Source organism: Pezoporus occidentalis, unplaced genomic scaffold (assembly GCF_034315485.1).
Source record: "Pezoporus occidentalis ecotype Australia unplaced genomic scaffold, CSIRO_AGI_Poc_V1 ctg129, whole genome shotgun sequence".
In the NCBI taxonomy this organism is placed as follows: domain Eukaryota; kingdom Metazoa; phylum Chordata; class Aves; order Psittaciformes; family Psittacidae; genus Pezoporus; species Pezoporus occidentalis.
In genome coordinates, this window is record NW_026913092.1 from 2,191,429 (window position 1) to 2,215,970 (window position 24,542).

The following is a 24,542-nucleotide window of genomic DNA, read 5'->3' on the forward strand; positions in this document are numbered from 1 at the left end:
AGTGTAACACTGCTACCTCTCAGGACCTAAAGCCATAACTGTTCTGTGCCAGTGCTGCTGTACAGTAATGCTTCTTGGCCTCCTTTTCAGTTACTCTTGTGTGTTACTTAGAGTATAAGATGAAATGAAGTGCAATTTCCATAGAGAGATACAATGTGTTTGAATAACAAGATCAAAGTATGGCTAAGGAGGATTGCTCTAATTTTTGGAAGTTATTTATTTTAGACGAGGCACTGATTAGAATTATTTTTGTTCCTTTTAGGGGATTATGGTTATTATCATCGTCATCATATTTACAGAAGAGAAATTATGAGAAACACCAAATAGCCTATAAAAATACACATTTTTTAAACTACATCTGTTCATGAGCTATTACTGTTTGTTGCATACATGAGACATAGTGCTTTACTACAGCTATTCCTCTACCTCAAGACACAGTCTTTGAGCTTGTGCTACCACTGTTTTGGAAAGCAGTTGAGAAGTACTATAAAAGCACGTGATTCTGCATTTGTTTTTCTGTTCATCACATTATATGACAGATCAGGATTACATTCAAGATTATTTTTTTTCCTATTAATACAGGGTAGATTTAAAAAGAAAAGAAATGAGAAAAGTGAAAGCAAAGCAGAGAAGACTGTGGTTTTTTTTGAGGAAGACAAAGTTAAAATGTCAAGTCATAGTCAAATGAAGAGTGCTTTTCTTGTCTTTTTAAAGGCAGTTTTTCAGTCATGCGACATTTTATGGTATTTTTCTGCCTTTAAGTATTTGAAATCATAATAGAATACTCGGTATGGTACATCAAAGTGATGTTCTTGTCTAGTCTCCAGAAGTGATGATTAAACAAGCAATACTTCTGCCTAACATGTCATCTTTGTGTTGGTTCTGTCTCCTTTTTTTGTAGCTCTGCAGAAAATCATGCAACTCATGTTTAATGAATACTTTTTAAAGATTACAATATATAATAGCCTGTATAAAACAAAGTCATTTTTTTTAAATGTATAAGGATATTCTTGGGTAGGATAGTAAGACAAATAAAATATCATTAGAGAATAAGTGACAGTAAAAGTTAAAACAGTTTTTTTCTCACACCTTTGGGATTCAAAATTACTCTGAGTGCGAGTATGAAGTGAATGATTTGCCCTTGTGGTGCATGTGTCTGCCACATGCTTACCCAGCTGCTCTCACTCCCCCTTCTCAACAGTATATATGGAAAAAATGAAAAATCTTGTGTGTCAAGATAAAGACAGGGAGATAACGTGCCAATTACCTTCATGGGCAAAACAGACTGGACTTGGGGGAAATCAATTTAATTTATTGCCAATGGAAAAAAAAACAAAAACAAAAATAAGCAAACAAAAAATAGAAACCAAACAACCCCCCCAAAAAAAAACCAACAGAGTAGGATTGTGAGAAACAAAGACAAAACCAAGAGCAATTTCCCGCAGTTTCCTCCTTTCCTCTCACTTTTACCCTGTTACAGAGTGGGGTCCCTCTCACAGGATACAGTCCTTCAACAGTTGCTCCAATTTTAGTCTTTCAAGATTCGCTCCAGCATGGCTCCTTTCTACAGAGTACAGTTGTTCAGAAGCAGATTGTTCTAGCATTGTTTTCCCATCAGATTCAGCTCCTGCTAGTAAACCTGCTTCTGTGCAGGATCACCAGAGGCTGCAACTTCCTTCATGCCATGTCCACCTGCTCCACTGTGGATCATCATGGGCTGCTGGATCACATCCTTCCTTGCTGTTGTCTTCACCATGGCTGCAGGGAATAAGATTCCTCCAGCACTGGGAGCACCTTTTCCATCTTCATTAAGCTCAGTGTCCGCAGGGCTGTTTCTCACATTTTCTTCTCAGTCCTCTCTCACAGCTCCTGCACAGTGTTTTTTCTTAAATGCATTCTTAAATATGGTTTCCTAGGGGCATGGACAGCTTGCCTGCTAGGCTCATTTGTGTCCTGAGGTAGATCTATTGGAGCAGGCTGGAACAAGGTTTGTCTAGCAAGGTTCAATCTCTGCATTCTTTTATACAGTCCACCTCTTCAGCCTTCTGCTGCCAACACCTTGCCATGTAAGTGCAGTACAGCCCTTTATTTTGCCTGATGTTTGTAATCTATCCTGACAAGGTGCTGTTTGGCACAGGCTTAGTTGCTGCTCTTTAGGCTACCTGCATCTTGATTTTACTCCTGCCATTTTCCTGATGTTACCAGCCTGCTGTTACACACGGCTATGAATAGTTTGTGTAAAGGCTGAACAAGTGGAGGAAAAAATGATAGAAATGTTGCTTTTTCTTTCATATGTTCTTTTTGGCTCCTTCATCCTGTAATACAGTTATTTAGAATTTGAGTTGATTATGGAGGATAAGTGTTCAGAATTGGATTTAAATTATTTTTGTGATATTTAGTCATATTCCTGTTTGGAATGAGTGAGGACACAGTCTTTCCATGCCAGTTCCTCTTCTGTGAAATAACACTTTTACACTTCATGGCTGATGAAACAAATTTATTGCAGAGTGTGAAACACTTGGCTGCCTTTTGTTGAGGTCACAGGCAAATATCAGAGTTGGAGGCAGATGGAGTTTGTGTGGAATATGTCTAGCAGCAAAGCACACCCCTTGTGCTTTGGGTGATATCTTTTCTACTAGCAGTAGTGGTCAGCCCTCATCACTGTGACACCATGATGTTCATTATTCAGTATGGGCAATTACTGAATTATTTTGTTGCTTCATGGTATATAGCCCTAGAGGGCAAGGGGGACCAAGACTGTTGGTTGATATTCAAGGATCACCTGCTACAAGCTCAGGAGTGTTGCATCCCAACTAAAGGAAGTGCAGCAGGAGGGCCAGGAGACCTCCTTGGATGGATAAGGAGCTGCTGGGGAAAATTCAAATTAAAAAAGAGGCTTATAAAAGGTGGAAGCAAGGACAGGTGGCACGGGAAGAGTACAGGGATGTTGTCTGGGAAGCTAGGGACCATGTTAGGAAAGCTAAGGCCCAGTTAGAATTAAACTTGGCTAGGGATGTTAAGGATAACAGCAAGGAATTCTATAGGTACCTAGCGAATAAAAAACAGACTAGGGACAACGTAAGCCCCATCCAGAAGCTATCAGGAGAACTGGCTACACAGGATTTGGACAAGGCTGAGGTTCTGAATGACTGCTTTGCCTCAGTCTTCACTGGCAAGGGCTCTGACTGCACCACCCAAGTCTTGGAAGGCAGACGCAGGGACTGTGAGAATGAAGACCTTGGGCCCACTGTAGGAGAGGATCTGGTTCGAGACCATCTTAAAAATCTGAGCGTGCACAAGTCCATGGGACCTGATGAAATCTATCCTGGGGTCCTGAAGGAGCTGGCAAATAAAGCTGCCAAGCTACTGTCCATTGTATTTGAAAAATCATGGCAGTCAGGTGAAGTCATCCCCCCCCCATTTTCAAGAAGGGGAAAATGGATGACCTGGGGAATTACAGACCAGTCAGTCTCACCTCTGTGCCTGGCAATACCTTGGAGCAGATTCTCTTGGAAGGCATGCTAAGGCCCATGAAAAACAGCAAGGTGCTTGGTGACAGCCAGCATGGCTTCACTAAGGGGAAATCCTGTCCGACCAATTTGGTGGGCTTCTATGATGGTGCTACAGAACTGATGGACGGGGTAGAGCAGTTGATGTCATCTACCTGGACTTGTGCAAAGCGTTCGATGCTGTCCCACACGACATCCTTGTCTCTAAATTGGAGAGACATCAATTTGATGGATGGACCACTCGGTGGATAAAGAACTGGCTGGATGGCCACATGCAAAGAGTTGTGGTCAATTGCTCAATGTCTGGCTGGAGACCAGTAATGAGTGGTGTCCCTCAGGGATCGGTGTTGGGACCGGTCTTGTTCAACATCTTTGTTCTTTTGAAATCCAAACTGAATATTCATAAACTCTCTTCCCGTCTTATTTAACTGATTTGAGCTTTCAAAGTCTAATGCTTCCTTGGAAGTTATGCTAGAATTGTAACTAATAATCTTCCTACATTTATACAACATGCAAACACACATATGGTACATACACAGACATTATCCTTATATTAGCTAGAATTTGTTGTCAAAAATATGATAGATCACTTAACAAATATATCATTTGCTGACTTCATTGCAATTTTATAAGAGGCACTGTTATAAAAATGGATATGACATTTGCATTTCTGCTTAATTGCTGTGCAGTGAACAAAAAGATAAGAAACTGAAATGAGGGCAAGTGAGAAAAGTAATATATTTTAGTGTGGCTGCAGTCAGATCTGTCACTCTTCTATCAAAAACAACCTTATTCTTGGATTTTTTGGTGGGGAGAGAGGATGTAGGGTTTATATAACCACTGTCTTCTTTTGAGCTACACTTGATATACAGGGTGTCTCTATGCCTGTATTTTAGCTTGGGGGCCTTAGTAGCCACTAAGGCTACTAAGCCAGGGGAACTTCTGGAGAATGTCTTTTCCTCTGCCCTGAAGTAGCTTCCTTTTTCCTTTTCTTTATTGAATTTGTTGCCTTTTTTCTCAGAATAAATGAGGATATATGTAGGGGCTTCTAACCCTCACCATGACATGCCTCAGATTTAGCAATTGAGATTTATGTTTTTAAAGGAAGTTTGAAATGTTAAGAATTAGGAAACGCTCAGTGTATGATCCTATAATTAATAACCGATTCATATTGTAAGTGCACAGAAAGGGAGAGCTAAAGGGATATAACAGTCATTTGAGTAAGGGCCTTTCTATTTTTTCATTAATGACATCATAAGAAAAACAATGGTTTAGGAATAATTTTGTAATTTTTTTTCCTTGTTTGAAAACATTAAATATCTGTATATATAAATGTGCATATGCTGCATGCCACTGTAAGGACTTCCCTCTGCTTCTGAATATAACATACCATCTTGCTGTCTGAAACCACCACAGATGATATTTTTATTTAAGCCACAAGTCTAGCTGTGCAGGGAAACTACAGCAGAAAGCTGTCTTAGAGGAACCTGTGTGCTAGAAGAGGCAGCCTATCTCTCCTCTGATTATGCATTTCAGCAGATTGTGGTGAAATTCTGCTCTGTCAACAGAATAAGCCTATTTCTGTCAAATGTTCAGCGTCACCTTCAGTCACAAAGTAATGATGAGCTATCACTGAACTGCTACAGAAAATAGGACTTGGTTACACAGGTTTTACACACACACACACACAAATCAGTTCTGTTCCCTGCAAGGAAGGTGAATAACTTTTCATATCAAGCTGTTTCAGTTTGCACAACAATTGTGAAAGTGTGCTCAAATAAGTAAAATCTACCCAGAATTACCTTCTTGTGTTCAGTCTTTCATCTTTAGAACTGGTAGCTTAGTTTAAAAAGGAGGGACAGTGTCCTGAAATTCAGGAGCTTTCTAGAACTAGGCTGTAAATGCTGACAGCTGAAGTATAACCAGAAGATATGCCTTTTCTTTCAAATTTACAGGTTTTTTTAATAATTGTGTATGGTGATACTCTCAAGGAACACCTTTCAAAAATCACAGTTTATACGATTAAGTCATCCTAGTAGTTAGATTTAATTGGGTAGTCCACAATGAGAAGCTGCATGAATAATTAGTAATCAAATACTATATTTATACTGAACCCCCATCTTGCTGTAACAAGTAATACTCATGTGCTAGTAGTACGTACAGATGTAGTTTGCTTTTGGTTTATTATGTTTTTTGCAGTTGCCCATGTTTACAATGAAAGTAATATCATGAACTTTCATTGCAAAATAGCTGTAGAAACTTAAAAACATATGAAACCAGGAAAACCATTCTCATACTATGTTCCTATGAGTGGTTTTTATCCTGTGAAAACAACTTTGTTTTATAACTACTTTATTGTCATAATAATAGACTGGGTTGCTGTCATGCTAAAGGGCTTTTGAGGTAATGCTGGCATTTATCAGAGCTACCGTATGTTAAAATTTGAACATATTTTTGAGTTCTCTCCTTCTTACATAAAAATGACACGTTTCAGATGTTTTGACTGTTCCAAGGAATTACATTATTCATTCCTTGATTCAAACATGTAGATAATGTAGAAAGCTTCCATTTATTGTTCCACTGTTCCAATTCTTTCATTTCTGAGGCAATTTACATTTCAATATACGTATTTTTGTCCACCTTGTTAATTGCTGTTAATACCAACCATTGGTATTTGCAGACTGAGATTCAGAAATCGTCTGTTTCAAAAATTATTTAATATAATAACAGAAGAAGTGAGTAATTTTATGTGGATGCTTAAAGAAGGTGCAAATAAATTCTTAAGGGCCAAATATTCTGTTGTCAGCACACTGTACTATAACATACAATACTCTTGGCTAACACCAGTGCATACGTGTAAAAAGGAAGAGTCTACCTCTATAGATTGAAGTCCATAGGACTTCTGCTGTTGGTCTCAGTAGCAGCAAGGGTGTCTCCTAAATTTCAACCAGCAGAAAGAGGAAGCAGGGTGTAATATGAGGGCTTGAAAATCATGTTACTCAAAACATTTGTGTTGCAGAAAATAATTGTGACTGAAATAGATTGCAGAATGTCACTTTAAAGGGGTTCAAAACTACCCATCACCACCTTCCCCTTTAAGTGGGGAAATGTCACTCCTTCACCTGTAAATTTGATGAGTTTATTACTGTCCCAGGAAAGACAAGACCCTTGAACCCGATTAGCTTGTCAGAGCCCTCTGCAGGCGTTTTGTCAGACAGCACATCATTAGAAGGCAGTTTGACTATGCTATTCAGGGTACCCAGTAACAGATTCACTCACTAAGTTAGAAAAAAAAAGTAAAGGGAGTTTTTAAGCTGATTGTAAGTCAATTTAAGACTCTGGAAACTCACACAAAATAGATCTTCACTAAGAGTTTTATTATATTATTTTGTGACAGGTTTAAGGTTCAAAGATTGCCGGTGACAATATAATATACTAGCTACAGGAAAAAGCATGAAAATAACATATAAAGCCAGCTGAAATTAAATGAAATGTGAATAGAATTTATCTCTTACCCAGTAGGCATCCCTGTGTGGGTAGAAGGTTCAGCCTGTTGACCGATCCCAGCAGTTACATTGGAGTCTTCCCTCTCATTTTTACTCCCTTAATTTCTCATATTTATACAATTTAATTAAAATTAGTAGCTCCCTGCAACCCTTCCACCTTTTACCAGTTGTTCAACTTACTTGCACAAGGAACAAATAACTAATTGTCTAGCTACTCATGCTCAAAGGTCTTCCAACCCGCGCAGGGGTCTTTTGACCTGTGGGTGTAATTTTTAGTATTAGAATGAGATTATAATCAGGCAAGTTCAATAAAAGGACACCTAATGGTATTTTTCTCACTTGTGAAAAGCGTATTTTGAGGGTTTTCCAGGAATTGTCAGGATGTAGCAGACTTCAAGTCTTTCTTGTTTAGAGATTTGTTAATCTTATTTTTCTCAGTCCTGTTTTCCTCAGTTCTGTTTTTCTCAGTCTTCCTACAAGGCTAAAACCCCTCCAGCTGTCAGTTCTCATCATAAATCACTTGTTTCTTGGGCCTCCTGACCATTTAAGAGGTCATTGTCTCTGTTTAGGCTCCTTCACAGTAATACAAGTCCAAATTTCTTGTCTAAATACCTGTGGAATTTTAATTGTATATGATTATAGGGTTAAATATATTGTTATGGAGCTTAAACTAAACACAGAGCTTGAGCATGTGTCTGTGGCATTTGAGTGGCTCTAGTGATACATATTTCTGGTGTGAAATTCTCTCACTGTACAATTCTTCTTTGTCATCTGCTACTGACATTTATCAGTACATGGCATCTTCGTGTTCCCTCACTTGCAGGGAGTATAAAAGAGCCTGGCCACAGTGTCTTCACTCCTTTCCACTCTCTGTTCAGTTTATCTCAGCATATGCCAAGGTCACAGGGGTGCTGGGGAGCTATCATAGGGTAGATTCTATGCATGTTAACCTCATTCCATCCCAGAAGTAGCAGCTACATTTTCTTTAAAAAGCTAAAATTTCTTTAATATTGTAAAATAACTTTGAGGATTTGAGGCAGGGGGAAGTATCTTTAATTTTTCCCCATTATTCCACACAGGAATAAAAATATAGAACAGAAAATGTAGTACATGAATGACAGCATAAGTTGAATTTTATATTCAGAAGGAGTTTATGTATTCATTTAACTCTGCGCCAATTATACAAACCGGTGGTACTGTATTTATGAACTGAACCAAACTGTGTTATACAGCTAATCTTGTATTTAGATAGTGAGGAATGTGGGGGTGAATCTAGGTCAGAAAAAGCCACAGATAATTAAGCTGGCAGCACCAGCCCATCCGAAAGCTGTCCCCTGCTACAGGAGGAAGCAGCCAGACAAGCCAAAGGAGAGATTCTGCATTTCTGTCAAATGAAGTTGGTTTTTCTGTGAGATTACCACCAAGAAACAGTATTGGAGACGTCTCTCCTACCATTCCTCACATATCTGTGCTGAAAGGCACTGAACAAAGACACTGACACATAGAAGTTGGGCCACTGAAAAAGAAGAAGCAGTGACTTTAAATTTTCTGAAATGTGTTTAGAATTGTTCAGTTTACATTTTAGGTTTCTCAAACCTAAATAAATAAAAATGTGAATAAAAATGTGTAAAGCAAAACTCATTTCTGTCAAACTAAAATAGCTTACAGAGGCATGCTTGCATTAAGTGAAATTATTCAAAGCTGTCTATGCATAAATGCTTTCATACATTCACGTTGCACTGTTCACATGAATTTGTATTTTCATGTCTGGATATTCTGGATGATTCATGATTCTGAGGATGACAGCAGCAAGTCTGAAAACTAAATCAAGAAATGAAAATACATAGTTAAGGTGTCTGGCACCTATCTCTGCCTTATTCTCATACCTGTTTGTTCATTGGGGCAGCTGAAGCCTCTGTAGCCTTTTCATTTTTCACCTCAGAGTTATTTACCTTAGCGGTTGATATATACAAAGAATAGTATGGTTTTATCTATTTGAAACTTGAGGCTCTGCTGAATTCTGAGATGTGTCACACTCTGCTTGAGGCTGGCCACTGGAGATGGAAACCTGTCATTGAGAGGAGTGAAAGTGCACAGCTGTTGTTTTTTTACATTATGTCAAGATCAGAAAAATAAGAATAAATTTATTTAGGGTTGCTGCAGAAGAAGGGAATTACTCATTCTTTAACACGGAATCTCAACTCACTTGTGTTTTGAGAGCCTTGCAACAAAAAAATGTGCCCCTCTGGTTGTCCTGGCCTTTCCAAGAAATTAGTTCCAAAGGATCCTTCAGTAATGTTTAACTAAAATGGCTTACTGAGCTGTTTTCTTCTCTGAAGCTGACTACTTCTCTACACTTTTGAACGTGTGGACATAAAGATGGCTTTTATTACCTTTAAGGGCAAAGAGACAGACTGGAAAGAAGCTCTGGAGGCTGGACTGAGAAATATCACTTCCAGTACTGGGTAGAGTAGGTAGCTGGGGTGGGTCGAAGTGCTTGCTTGCCTGTATTTGGCTTCAGGGATGCTGTTGATGTGAACATAATATGAATACAATTTGAGTTCTGGTTTCTGTTGCCTGAGCTTCCATGCCTCTGATTTTCAGCAACAGCCTGAAGCAGATCAGGATCAAATTTTAGAGCTCAAAATTAGAGCAAATTAAAAAATATTTACTGTGTTGATACAGACCACACTGGGGAAGTTTTGGAAACTATTTGTGGTAAAGCTGTTCATATGAGCACAGTCAAAAACAGTTGATAGGTGTCGTGGTTTAAGCCCAGGCCATAAGTCAGCCATGCAGCCCTCTCACTCACTCTCCCCCTTTCTTCCCCCCACCCTGCTCCTGAAGGGACGGGGAGGAGAATCAAAAGAATTTAACTCATGGGTTGAGATAAGAACAGCCCCGTAACTAAGGTATAACACAGACCATTACTGCTACCACCAATAATAATAGTGATAAGGGAAATAACAAGGGAAGAGAATACAATACCACCCATTGATACCCAGCCCAACCGAGCAGTCAACTAGCCCTTTCGGGTAACTCTCAGTTACATCCTGGGCATGACGTGCTTTGGTATGGAATACCTCTTTGGCTAGTTTGGGTCAGGTGTCCTGTCTCTGCTTCCTCCTGGCTTCCCCTCCTCCCTGGCAGAGCATGAGACTCACAAAGTCCTTGGTCAGGCTAAACATTTGAGCAGTAACTAAAAACATCGGTGTTATCAGCACTGTTCCCAGGCCAGCTACTAAGCAGGAGAAAAAATGACTGCTACTGCTGAACCGAGGACAATAGGTAAATTTTCTATGTACTTGATGGTCCTTGGATTAAAGACACATGCAAATTGAATTATATGAATTTGTTTATTGATCTGTTTCTTCAAATTCTGCTTTGTTTTCAGCATGTGAATTTCCTATTTGGGAATTCTGGACTTGCTCTGCGATATTCACTTACATAAATTTCATAAAATTCTTGAAATTTTCTAAAGTTCTGCTTTGGTAGCAGGTTAAGCATTGTCAAAGACTGACTCTTGTGCAGAAACTACTTGCTTTGTATTCCAAAATGCACACATCAATGCATTAATCTATGGGATGACATGCTACTTGAGAGACCTTCTCTCTAATTCTGCTTCTAGTAGAGAATTGTTTTTTCTTCATAGGCAAGTGTAAACCAAGAATAATTAAAACTGTTTCATAACAACTGTAGCAGTTATAAGTATTGGAATTCTTTACTTTTTAAATTGAGAGTTGTAATGCAATGTCATTTGAGAGTTTCAAGGAGTCTAGAGAAGCGGCATCAGTTTGCTAGTAAACTGCCTTGAAGCAATAACTTAGTGGTGATTTTTCTGGTTTTAGTGTCTACTTTCAAAGCGTGTCATACTTATTCCCATTTTTGCTGGGTAGAGAGTATTTCAAAGGAATCTTATTCATGTGCAAATGTCATTCTTCTAATATCCATGATAAATATTATAATTGCTGGATATCTCTGTCCATATCTACCTTTAATGAGTAACTCTGATAATGGAACATGAGAAATATCTTCTATTCAGAAAAGAACACACTCATGCAGAGTTAGCAGGAGATAAATATCTAATCATTCAGAAACAAGACAGAAACCTTCAAGGGATAATCTTTATGCAGCTGCATAACAGTTAAACAAAAGAATCCAATGTAACATTTGAGACTGAATGATAGGCTCTGTCCTCCTCTAGCTCTACTTGAGCTGTAGATTGCAGTTGTGCTAATTCATCAGTCAGAGAGGGAACAAGGGAGAAGCCATTCAGCATCTTCCTTGTTTCCAATAATGCTGTCAGTTTAATTTCTATAAAGAAGGTGGATTGCATTTGCAAAAGGGATGATGTGGTGGTAAAGATGTTCCAATATTTGATGACCTTCTGAGTCATCAGGACTTATTAACACTCAGTTGTTCCTGAACTCAGAACCCCATGTAGGCACAGCTGCTTGGGCACACACTGCTGCTAGACACAATTTTAAGGGCCTCTGGCTTCAATAAATAAACTTTTTTCTCTCATTCATTCTCATACCAACTATTTTTTTTTTTTTCTGTCCCTTTTCTATAAATCCTTGGAAAATGAATTTTGATTTAGCAGTTTCCCTCCACTCCCTGTCAGTAAAAAAAATAAAAAAAAAGGAAAAAGCAAACACCCCCCGCCCCCAACAGATGTTCTATGAATAATAATATATGTAGCTTTACAGAAGAGGACCTGAGGGTCCTGGTGGAAATAAAGTTAAACATGATCCAGTACTGTGCCCTTGCAGCAAAGGAGGCTAATGATAATCTGGGATGCATTAGAAAAGCTATTGGCAGCAGGCTGAGGGAGGCGAGTCTTCCCCCTACTCAGCATTCATGAGGCCACACCTGGAGTAAGTGACCAGTTCTGGGCTCCCCAGTATAAGAGAGACATGGACATACTCGAAGGAGTCCAATGAAGACACACAAAGGTGATTGATTAAGGAATTGGTCCATCTCTCCAATGAACTTACTAACATATAAATACATGGAGGGAGTATGCAAAGTGGATGAAGCCAGGCTCTTTTCAGTGTTGCGTGGTGAAAGGACCAGAGGCAATGGTCACAAAATGAAACACAGGATGTTCTGTCTGAACATCAAGAAACACTTCACTATGAGGGTGACTGAGCCCTGGTGCAGGATTCTTAGGGAGAATGAGGAGTCTTCATCCTTGGCAATATTCAAAAGCTGTCTGGACATGTTCCTGAACAAACAGCACTAGGTGACCCTGTTTGAGCAGGGGAGTCAGTCCATATGACCTCCTTCCAACCTTAAATATTTTGTGATTCTGTGATTCTGTAGATGAAAGAAATAGGAGAAATAAGAAAGCTCTGTTAACTTGTCATTTTCCAAATAAGCCATTGTACTGCATTTCTTCTATTCTTGCATATGGTGCTAAATAAGGTATAAAATTTACTCTTCTTCATGATTATTGGTTCTTCATGATCATTGGTGATGGAAAGTGCCATCACCTCCTGAATTATGAAGCAGCAGTCTACATAAAAGCATTTCATGCAAGGGTATTATCTCCCTGCTACAGTTTGTAGAAAGCTAAAGGGATTTTCAGCTATAATGGTACATTCACAAGCTCTTCATACTTTTGTCTCCTTTGGGAATATACATAGATCTGCTGCAGAGAAAACATTTAGTATCAATCTGAAATGTCTCCATTTTAGTGCTTTATGACTCACTGGCACAAAATTTCTTTGCTAACAATCCTGGGAGGCCGCACAGAAATGAGTACCTAATTTAGCACTAAATTTGTAAGTAGCACTAAAATATTAATATACTATTAAATTCAGACTAGGGATAATCCATACTATGCTCACCTTATATAATCTGTGCAGTACAATGTTTTTTTCTAATTGATTCCCATCCTTCTTTAGCCACCTGTAACATTTTTACCTGCAATCATATTTAAGTGCTATACCCTGAAAGAGTTCACATACTAAGTATTTTAATATAAAATAGTTTTAAAAACTGGGATTTATTTCCAGCGAGTAGCATATAGGTATAGTACTAATATACTTTAGAAAATTTTTAAATTATAATTTTCTTAAATCACATACTCTCTCTGATTAGTTTTACAATTAATGGAATCCCTTAGATACTGGTATAACTGATTTATACATGTATACATATGTATGATGATGATGGCTTGACTTTGCGAACAAAGAGATTTGGGAAGTGCTTTACGCACGCTTACTACAAGCACAAGGCTTTGCAAGTGAGAGTAAACCCCTTGGGCCTGTGCAGACGGGTCTCAACTGAAGGGTCAGACAAAATGTGTCTGTGGGCAGGATGGGCTCACTAGCCTTCGGGCAGCCATCCTAGGAGGACAACTCTAACTTCAACCCCAGGCAGATGGAGCTCGTTTAGCCTTGTAAGTCCATCCATCTAAGAGAAGGATACTCTAACCAAGCCTATGACCTGAGGACTTTGCTGTCACTGTCCAAGCTCCCTAGGGCCTGGAAGATACATATGTATACATACATATAGACACATAGAGTATAGGAATATATGTTGTAAGAATATGGGAGTTTTCTTTTAAACTTATCTGGAAGAAAGTTTTAACTTCAAATAAAATGTATTTAGATACATATTCTTATACTGTAAGAGTAAAATGTTGCACTATAGGAGTATTTAGACATTCCAGTGCTGTAAGAGTATGGCTTTTTATATTTTTTTCCTTTTAATTTATCTGAAAGGAATCTTTAATTTCAAAGAAAATATTTTATGGAGAAATCAGTAAACATCATGAAATTTTGCTTTTCATGTAATTGCCCATACAAATTCTTAATTAAGATTGTCATAATTTTGTTCAAGTATTTTGTACTAAGAAAGTAAGGCTTTATAAAAATGTGGAAATCAATGTCAGATTGATTCCAGCTCTCACAGGGGGATAAGTTTCACTTAGATATTAAAAAAGCCAGAGATCATGCAGAAAAGTCAATAATATAAAAGTTTACACGTAGGTTTTTTTCTAGCTTACTCAGAAAAGAACCTTTAAGGTATAAGGGAGAGAAAATTGAATTCCCTTTCTAAAGGCTAATTTGTATTTCATGTTTATTGTCCAAAGCCTCAATAAAAGGCCTTTCACATCAATCAGTAGCTCTCTGACACAAGGAAAGTGTTATTCTAACACAGTTATTAGACTGTGCGTTATCTTTTGGCAGAGTGGGAGAGGAGAAGGGGAAACTTAGGGTGGCAGCATATATCACTTGTGGCAGAAGATAAAATGTGGAAGAAGTTTTGGCTTCCAAGGATGGAAGTAGGCACTAAATCCAAGCAATATTTTCTGGTGTGACTAATTCAAAACATAGTAAAACAAGTATCTTGCAAAGCACTGGTATTCAAATAGTCCTGGAGTCTCACGTGCAGTGGGTTATTTCATAGTATCATGCAAATAATTAGGTGATCCTTGAGGGGAGAAGTTGGTGCTTATGTAATTCAGTCAAGGTCAAATGCAGTTTTCAAACTGGGTTGTCCCCTGGGGGTGTGGAAGCAGGAGATACTTTCTGAGACACTGAGGAAAATTCCAGCCAGCTTCTGTTCTTTTCCCTCCGCTTTTCTTCTCTCCTCCCCCATTCCTGCAGCACTGCCCCAGCACTTGCAGCTCTTTTGGCTCTGGAAGCTTTGTGGAAAAGACAATCTGTGATTTCAGCTACCAGGGCCAGGGAGCGTGGGAGCCAGCCATCCCAGAGCTTGGGGGAAAAAATCCCAAAACCAACAAACAGGAGCTTTGCATAAAAGGTTTGAAAACTGCTGATTTGTATAAATGGTCCAGAAGCCATAGACTGATGAGGGCATCAGACCCTGCCACTAGGGGGACCTCACAGCATGGCAGCAATTCTGGCTGCAGTACTCGCTGGCCTTCCTCCCTCACCACGTGGCCCAAGGCCTCAGCCATGTCCTTAAGCAACCCCACTGCTATCTGAAGGCTTTATAATTTTTTTGTGCAAAACTTCCAAAGTTCACAAAGAGCTTCTGAAGCCAGTGGCCAAGGGCACAAGTAGCTTATCAATAATATGTTTTTGTTTTTCCCTTAAATGAAAGCTTTTCTCTCCAGCTTTCAGGCATCCAAATAACTCTAACAGAAGTTACTTGGTCTGAGAAAGAACTGACTTGTGTCTACAAAACCATGAAAAAACTTATTAATGAAGTCAACAAAAGTTTTCCCCTGAAATGGGGTGGACAATTTGTAGAAAGTGGATATTGACATCACTGGACAAATTTACTTATTCAAATTTTAAATACTGTGAAGAAAAGACTTTTTCCAGACTTTCTTTTCAATGTCAAGTTTGAGAGGAGCTGGAAATAAAGTTACTTTCCTAACTCAGCTTGTATGGTGAGGGGAAATAGTAAAGATTTGTTTTTTGCTTCCTGTTTGTCCTCTGTTTTGTTTACCATGGTAAATAGCATTATTATTATATATAGCATAACTCAGTACAAACAACTAATCTCTATTAATACACACCTTGCAAGTTTTCTAGTAATTCTACTGAAAGGGTAAAATTTAATTTGCTGTCACAATGTACACTGAAAGAACTTGTCTGCTCTGCTGCCAGTTACCTTCCTAATTTGTCATTGTGTTTAATATACCCTGTAAAAATACAGCGTAATGACAGGCTATGTACTACAAGTATTACATCCCTTGAAAAATGGAGGAGAAATAAAGAAAATGCAGAGGAATGCAAAGACTTAAGATTGCTGTCTTAAATGAAAAACACTGTTAAATGGGTCTGGCTGCATTTGTAAGTATCATTATTGTACTATGGTTCACACACACAGTATCACAGTATGCTAGAGATTGGAAGGGACCTCAAAAGATCATCTAGTCCAATCCCCCTGCCGGAGCAGGAACACCTAGATAAGGTTACACAGGAATGTGTCCAGGCGAGTTTTGAATGTCTCCAGGGAAGGAGACTCCACAACCTCCCTGGGCAGCCTGTTCCACTGCTCCATCACCCTCACTGAGGAGAAGTTTCTTCTCAAGTTTAAGTGGAACCTCTTGTGTTCCAGTTTGTACCCATTACCCCTTGTCCTATCATTGTTTGCCACTGAGTAGAGCCTGGCTCCATCCTCGTGACACTCCCCCTTTATATATTTATAGACACTAATAAGGTCACCCCTCAGTCTCCTCTTCTCCAAACTATAGAGACCCAGCTCCCTCAGTCTTTCCTCATAAGGGAGATGCTCCACTCCCTTAATCATCTTCGTTGCCTTGCGCTGGACTCTCTCCAGCAGACCTTATTTAGAACTGCAGAAAGGTAGTGTTGTGCCTGATGGTAAATGTCAGGATCAACAGATGTCTGTTTGACCTGTTCATCTCTCCTTTGAATGATGCTTTTTTTTGTACTAGATGAAGATAGTTTTATTGTTAACACCTTTGCGGAGAGGAACTCCTTCTTTACACAATGAAAGCAATTTGGCTGCACTCTACAATGAAATAAAACAGGGGTAGTGGTGAGGACTTTCCAAAGAACATTTCTTTCTAGTCCCAAAGACAGTGTGTCTTCTGTATACGTGGAAGATGAATATACGTGCTATATCTCCCTGAATTATCCTTCTGGTTAAGGGTATGCCTGGCAAAGCACCAGAGTGGACAAGTAGCAGAAAGTCCCAGTTTCCTTCCTTCTGTCATGAATAGGGATGATGAGCATTGCTGCCTGGGGAGCACTGAGCTGTATAAATCCACTGCCAAATTCTCTCTGGTGAGGCTGACAATTACCAGGTTTTATTCAGTGCAAGAAAAAAGTAGACTTCTGTAAAAGTAGCCTATCTTGCCCTTTTTAGGGGCAATTTAGAAATTATGCTTTAAGTGCTTAGTTCTCTAAGCAATCCCTTTAAATGTAGATGTCGATATTGCAAGTAGTTTAGAGAAACTACGTTTGCTCTGCATATGTTCTCTTCTATTTCCCCCTTGTGTCTCGTCTTCCTCCTCCTCCTGTTCTGATAAGTTACTTGCCAATTTAATTTATTTTTAAGTTGCGTTTGATTTAAATGGATTTGTTGTCTTAAAGAAAAATCCCCAATAGCTTCTTGATTCCTGTTTTTGTATGGTCTAGATCTCTTCCTTTTTTTTTTTACCCTCCATAGTATATGCATGCTTGCCAGAGAGCTCTGCTTTGTGCTACGCTTTCTGCTAGCTGAGGGGCTCCACACCTACTGTATCCACCATGCTCTAGCTGTTACCAGCACACTTACCTCCTCTTTCTTCTTCTTCATTCCTACCTGGGAACTGTTTAATTTTCTTTCTCTTTTTCTGTTCTGTGAGCCCATTATCTTGGTTTTCTTTGCTCATACTGTTTGTGTTTCTCTGCCTTTTATATCATTCCTTTCAGTTTTATATCACTCCTACAGCCTAGGTTTCTGACCGAGTATGAAATAGGTCAGATTGACAGTGCAGTTAGTATTTGGCATTGCAATAAAAAAGTCTGTGTCATCAGGGGTCATCCTGTGCTTTAGGTCCTTTGATGATGCTTTGGGATTTTGAGAGAAAATTATGTTAGGGAACTCAGCTGACAAAGTATCCATCCAGACTGTTTCAGTACCTTATATCTGACATTTTAGAACATAATTACCTTACAGCCCGGTCAATTTGTGCTTCTGCCTGCAGGAGGCTTATATCCATATGACTCAAATCACAGACACACAACTTGGAGTCATTAAATTCAAACATCCTCTTCAAACAATGGGTTTGAACATTTTTGAGATATTTCTTCTTACAGAGTAGGAAGCCTAAGCTGCATCTGGTAATGAATCTGCTGTTGCGATGGAAACTTGGATGTGCCTCAAAAGGAATTCTAGCTCTGGCAATTGACATTGCCACTGTTGCAGAACAGAGCTCTGAGTAGACCAAAACATAAACCAGAACTTTTGGCCAATTCACTCTGAAGAATATGGAAAAAAAAAACCAAAAACAACCCAAAACAAAAACAAACAAACAAACCCACCAAAAAAACACCAAAAAACCTACAAAAATCCCAACCCAATGAAACAAACAAACAAACAAACTTATGACAGTTTTTGCTCAACTTGTGTCTTCAGAGAAGGAATTACAGTTAATTAGGTTTTGTGCTTGTTTTTTCTTTTATTTTTTCCCTCCCAGCTCCTTCTAGAAATTTTTAAATTGTAAGATTCAGTAACATGAACAAAACACAAAAAGAAATAAAAGAGAATATTTAAAAATGCAAATTGAGTAGCCAGTACTTCTCTGTCTTAGCTTCCTATGTATTGCTCCCTGTCATCTAGTGGAATCTTCTTACCTAGTTAGTGAACTCTTGATCTTCAGAGCTTGAGTGTTTCTTTAGACCTTCTTCCTGTTTCCAAGGGATAGATCTTTCAGGAACGGAAAAACAACTTTGCCAATTTGAAAAACTGATTTAGGTGATGTCCTGGGTTCAGCAGTAGCAGTCATGTTTCTCCTTCTTGGTAGCTGGTGCAGTGCAGTGTTTTGACTTTCGGCCTGGGAACAGAACTGATAGTGATGTTTTGGTTTGGCCAAGGACTTTGTGAGTCTCATGCTCTGCCAGGGAGGAGGGGAGGCCAGGAGGAAGCAGAGACAGGACACCTGACCCAAACTGACCAAAGAGGTATTCCATACCACAGCACGTCATGCCCAGGAGGTAACTGGGAGTTAGCCGGAAGGGCTGGGAGACTGCAGAGCTTGGTCGGGCTGGGGGGGGCGAGTTATCGGTCGGCTGGTGGTGAGATGATCTATTCTCTTCCCTTGTTATTTCCTTTATCATTATTATCACTGGTGGTAGCAGCAGTGATTTGTGTTGTACCTTAGTTACTAAACTGTTCTTATCTCAACCCGTGGGAGTTGCATTCTTTTCGATTCTCCTCTCCGTCCCTCCAAGAGAAGGGGGAGGGCAAGAAAAGGGGGGGAAGTGAGCAAACGAATTACCTGACTGGGTTTAAACCACGACAGGTGACTTTTTATGATGTTTTCCCGCCACATAATCAATAAATATTCCAAATAGAGTCTTAATGGGGGAACAACATAATGTAAAGAAATAACAATGTGTTCTTTAAAACACTACATGATTTTAAATTGCATGCACAGGTAAGAATGGTGATAGGCTCTTAGCTTAAAAGTAGCAAGAGCCATTCATATTCAGTGAATGAGAATCCATAATTTGCTTTGAATAAAGCTTAACTTTATTTGCTTTATATACTCAGATTCTTGAATGGGCTAATACATTATACTTACAGATTCATTATAAGGACTTAATTTGTGTTTTTTTTCTTTACAAGTCCATGAATTAAGTGGATAGCTAAGGGTCATTCTGTTCCAGAAATTATAACTCTAAGAATATTCTCTAATTTAACAGTAACTTACATATCTTTCTTTTCGGGTTTACATTTTCTGTAGAAAATTGGACTATAGAGTTCTTTGAATGATGTTTCTCTTATTCTTTGTCCTTAAGCATTTCTGTCCCCTCTCTTGAAAAGAAAAATGAAACAGATTTTACAAAATTTAAAGAGAATGAGAAAATGTAGCCATCTTTGAGATCCTGCCATGTCTGAGAAACACAAGACTGTTGTAAATGAGCTATCTGCTCGCAGACTGCGAGAATGGAAATAAGACAATTAATTTTTCCTCACTGCTGTCTGCAGGATCCTCTTTCAGCAGATCAGGGGTCAAATGCATTTACAAAACAATAGGAGAGAAATCTTGCATTGTCACAGTGTGGTCCTGGGGAGTACTCAACTTTACACACTTGTTTGCTGCCCACCTGGAAACTGAAATAAAAAAAAAAAAATCAAGTAATTTTGTCTTTAGCCTAATTAAAGATGTGGGAAGACAATGTTCCCTAGTCTCTGGCTGCCTAGCGTATCAACATTTAGCAGCAGCAGAAGTAACAAGTTGCAGAAGAGAGCCCAAACCAATGAAAGCTCTAGGTAATGAGGAAACATTTTGGCATAGGAGTATGGGGATTGAAAGCTAATGTAAATAAGTTAGCAGTCCATTAGTTTAAAACATCCTTTATTCCAAAATGGGAAAGATCACAAGACTCGTTTTAATTCAAGACTTCAAAAAGATTAGCACTTCCACTTTAAAATATGCTCAGATACGTTGAGTAGGTGGATCTTGATGCTCCAATTTGGCATCTGACCCCTGGTACTACAACATGATCTGCTCACCCTGAGAATTGTTGTAATGTTGTCTGTCAGTGAGTCGGTTGTCTAATTTCATTGGCAAATACATGGAGCTTTCATTGCTTATTTACTTTATCATAGAATCATAGAATAGTTAGGGTTGGAAAGGTCCTTAAGATCATCTAGTTCCAACCCCCCTGCTCTGGGCAGGGCACCTCACACTAAACCATGTCACCCAAGGCTCTGTCCAACCTGGCCTTGAACACCCCCAGGGATGGAGCATTCACAGCTTCCCTGGGCAACCCATTCCAGTGCCTGACCACCCTTACAGTAAAGAACTTCTTCCTTACTTTGGGGGAAATTGTTCTCAAATACACAGTGGGGACTGTAATGTTAAAAGCAGTTTGAGAAAAGGGAGAAATAAATGGTCTTAGAGTAAGGGCAACCAATGCCTTCTAAATATTGTAGGTAGTGGCTGAGAAAGAAGGAAAATTATTATGAACAGCTATAAAATAAACACAAAATACAGTATCTGTTTGCTATCTTTTGCTTGGGATGAAAATAATGACATAAAACCAATGTCACGTACATTGAATTTACTTTTTTTACATTATTCTATTATTTCTATTTTTATTGCATTACAGAAACTCAACTTACTGTATGAAAGTGTCCATTTCATTGATGGTGGGTGAAAATGACACTGGACTCTGCTACAATTCAAGGATGAAATATTTTGAAAAAGCTGAACTTAGCAAAAGCAAGGAAATCTCATGCCCTGAAATTGAGGATTTTTTATTTCCTTTTAGAGAGCCTGAAATTCTGTGGTATAAGGTAAGGAATGCTGAAGATTTTAATATTCAACATGTTATTATGCAATGTTGTTCTGATTTTCATGATCTAAATATGATATGAATCCTGGATTGTTTTAAAATTTGTTGAGAACACACAACAGAATCAAGGATAGAAAAGAATAAATTAAGTGGAGAACATTAAAACGCTTCCATTGGTCAACTTTAGAGCTTATATTTTCTTTATATCTATTTATGACTGTCACAAAGAACTGCCACCTTTCTGCTTAACTAGAAGGCTAAAACTGAAAAGTGTTACCAGCCTGGGCTGGTTTGATTTGCTAAGGTAAAATCATGTGAGCTGCTTGTGTAGCAATTCATTCTGCTGTACAGGCTAAAGAGTATGCTTCTAAAAACTCGGAAGTAAAATCTGTTTGGATATGAATAGGATAGCTATACACACTATTATCTGAATGGATGACTTAATTTTGCAGCATAAAATTCAGCAAAGACTTCAAAAATTTGGTCTTTGCATATTACCTTTTACTTGCAAATATAATTTAATTGTTTTTATCAGTATTATTTTAATATTGTGTACTGATTCCCTGATCATTACTTAAGGGACAGACAAGTTCTTGCAAAGAGAGCTGCTGCCGCCTTTGGGCATCACAGTAGAACTATGAACAGCACTTTGTGTTCTGGTTTTCTTACCATCGCAGGAGACACTCAATACTTACATACTGTAAGGCACACAATTTAAAGTCCTCAAACAGTTCAGTAAATCTGAAATTTAGATTCTGTATATTTTGACCACACAGATGTCTGTGTATATAGGAAGTCAGAGTTTTAAGTATGAGCTGATACGCATACAGATTATTTTTTTAAAGGCTGATAATTTACCTGATAGCATAATTGCTTTTAAGTGTGATACACAAAACTATGCTATGTAGTAAGCAAAAAACTAGAAGGATTCTGCCCAATTAATTGAATGCATGTCTAGGATAAGAGGTATGTAACCAGTTATTTGCTTATACTCATCTTGAATTTTGCTTCTATAAGACAATATGTGTACCTGAAGTTGTAACAAATTTAAAACTATGACTGGCTTGTTATATAAGAGCTCAGAAGACTGGCTTTTGAGAGTCATTGACAATATCTGTTTGAATGAACTCATGCAACCTCTTATACTTTAATATTTTTAAAAGCCCTTTCTGTATAAACAATGATTATGCTGAAGTAAAATATTTTGTGATAGCCAATCAAAAGATAATTTTCTTATGAGAAGCACCAATCCCTTTTTCTAATTGCTCATAAACATTTGCAATATTTTTTTTTACAATACAAAAAAAAAAAACCTAGAAACACTAAAAATATTTAAAGTTATTTTGAGTCGTTCCTATGTTAATTAAGTGAAAATAAGTAATTTTAGGGAACTAAGAAACATGCATGCAAAAATGCATATCATCTACTATAGCATTAAAAAATGTTTTGGTAGTAATAATTGAAATGTTACGCATTTTTTGTAGAAGCAAAACTTTCGTTCTACTTAGACTACAGAGAGATTTGATTTTAAGATTTTGTAGAAAGAGCTATATAGCATCCTAATTTCACTTCGTTGTCATCTCTGTTTCTTTATATTTTTTGATTGGAAGTTTTTAAAAAACAGCTTAGAAAAAGTCTCTCCTTTAACCTGTAGCTACTGCTAATATAATAGTCGTGGAACACAGACATAACTGTAATGAAAATAAGTAAATGAAATAGGAGTCCCTCAGCAAAGTAATGTCTAATGAAAACCGCCAAAGGAAGCAGCTCTTCTCCTTTTTCTTGTCAGAAAGCATATGTTAAGTCAGCTGATAAAATTACATAGTCTTTTTTATCAACACTTACCTGAACTGGCTTTTTAAGTATTTAGTGTATGCAAAGTTCATAACTAGCCTGGGCTTTTGCCTAGCTCTCTTACCTTTGAGAAGCATTGAAAGCAGTGGTCCAATTTTAGTGTAAAAACAGTCACTGAAGTGTTATATTATCTTTAAACAGGAATGCAAGTCAAAGACATGGAGATCAAGTATTGTGTTTAAAAAGGATACTCTTGTCATTCGGGAAGTTAGAGAGGATGACATTGGAAATTACACTTGTGAGTTGAAATACGGATTCTTTGTTGTCAGAAGAACTACAGAATTAACAGTTACAGGTAATTACAGGCTCTTGCTATCTCTTATATTTAGAAAAAATACAGTGACTATTGTGATTTGTGCGTATTTGAGTCATTACACTTACAGAAACCACTTCAGCACAAACTGGAGGTGAGCTACATTCCTATGATAGATAAAGATGCTTGTTTATACAAGTTCTTCCACCTTCAAAATACCTAATAAACCAAGAAACAGCTTGGAGAGAAGGAGTTTTGTGGGCCTTTCTTCCTCCTTTTTAGTACCTAATATATAAATTTATTGCATAGTGACAAATAGGAACAGCACTTATATTGTGCATTAGGCTGAATTGCAACAGTTTCTTTTTATGACGAAAACTTTGCTATTTTGATGTATCCCATTTGCCTTTCATATTAACAGAAATTATAGTGAATTACAGTTTGCAAATTTCTTCTAGTAGATTAGACTGGTAATCATATTGTTTATGTTTTTTTGAAAGAATTCAAGTAATAAATCACATTTATTTAAGCTCAATACCCAGGATTTCTTAATTTATTTTTTTTTTTTTATGGAATTGATTTATTTGGTCAGTACAGACAGACAATTGTTGTCTAGTGATTAAGCTCACAGTAAACATCTGTATACTTCGATTGACTCTCATATGAAGAAAGCAGAAACAGAGTTTTCAAGAATTTGATTTACATCAGAAGGAGGTTGTCAGTTTTCTTTTGCAATACATGATGCATGGATTCAGAATGTTTGTATTCCCTCAGTCCTCAGGTGATCTCCTCTGTCCCTACAGTTGGTGCTCCACTACGCAGCAATATTTCAAACAGACTCAGGTTGATAGAAAGGAGAAAGAAAAAAGCGTTAGAGCCAGAGGCATGTTACTATTTGTAGTAATAGTCTTAAAAATGTAATTCATTGCTTGTAGTGTAGGTAGGATTTCAGTATTTAATTTTTAACTAGACAGAGACAGAAACAGACTCGGCTGATTTTGATGTGCTAAAAATTAATGAATGCATATGGAGGGAATTATTCAGTTTCCACCTCTGCAAACCCCAGCAGATGTAAGGACAACCTCCAAATTAGTAAACTACTTGGGTAGTACGTAGGTCTTCATATCATCTTTATAATATTATGTAACTGAACAAAACAAACAGATCTGTGCAGGGCATTTGACACTGTCCCACACAACATCTTTGTCTCTGAACTGGAGAGGCATGGATTTGACGGATAGACCCCTAAGTGGATGAGGAATTGGCTGAATGGCAGCAAAGAGTTGTGGTCAAGGGATCAGTGTCCAAGCAGAGATCACTGATAAGTAGTGCTCCTCAGGGGCAGGTACTGGGACCAGAGCTATATAATTTCTTGGTAACATTTACAGGGTTTGAGTGCACGCTCAGTAAGTCTGATGATATCACAATTCTGTGTATCGTGGTTAGCACACTGGAGGGA

General features: G+C 38.1%; 1 protein-coding gene across 3 annotated transcripts in view; it reads left to right on the forward strand.

Moving 5' to 3' along the window:
• IL1RAPL1 (interleukin 1 receptor accessory protein like 1) overlaps positions 1–24,542 on the forward strand; it is a 723,738-nt gene that overhangs the window by 425,167 nt on the left and 274,029 nt on the right. For all 3 annotated transcript variants that reach the window (XM_062608066.1, XM_062608065.1, XM_062608064.1), the window contains 2 exons: positions 20,791–20,977; positions 22,972–23,125. In XM_062608066.1, the coding sequence (XP_062464050.1) occupies positions 20,791–20,977; positions 22,972–23,125 (341 nt within the window). The remainder of the gene's footprint in view (positions 1–20,790; positions 20,978–22,971; positions 23,126–24,542) is intronic.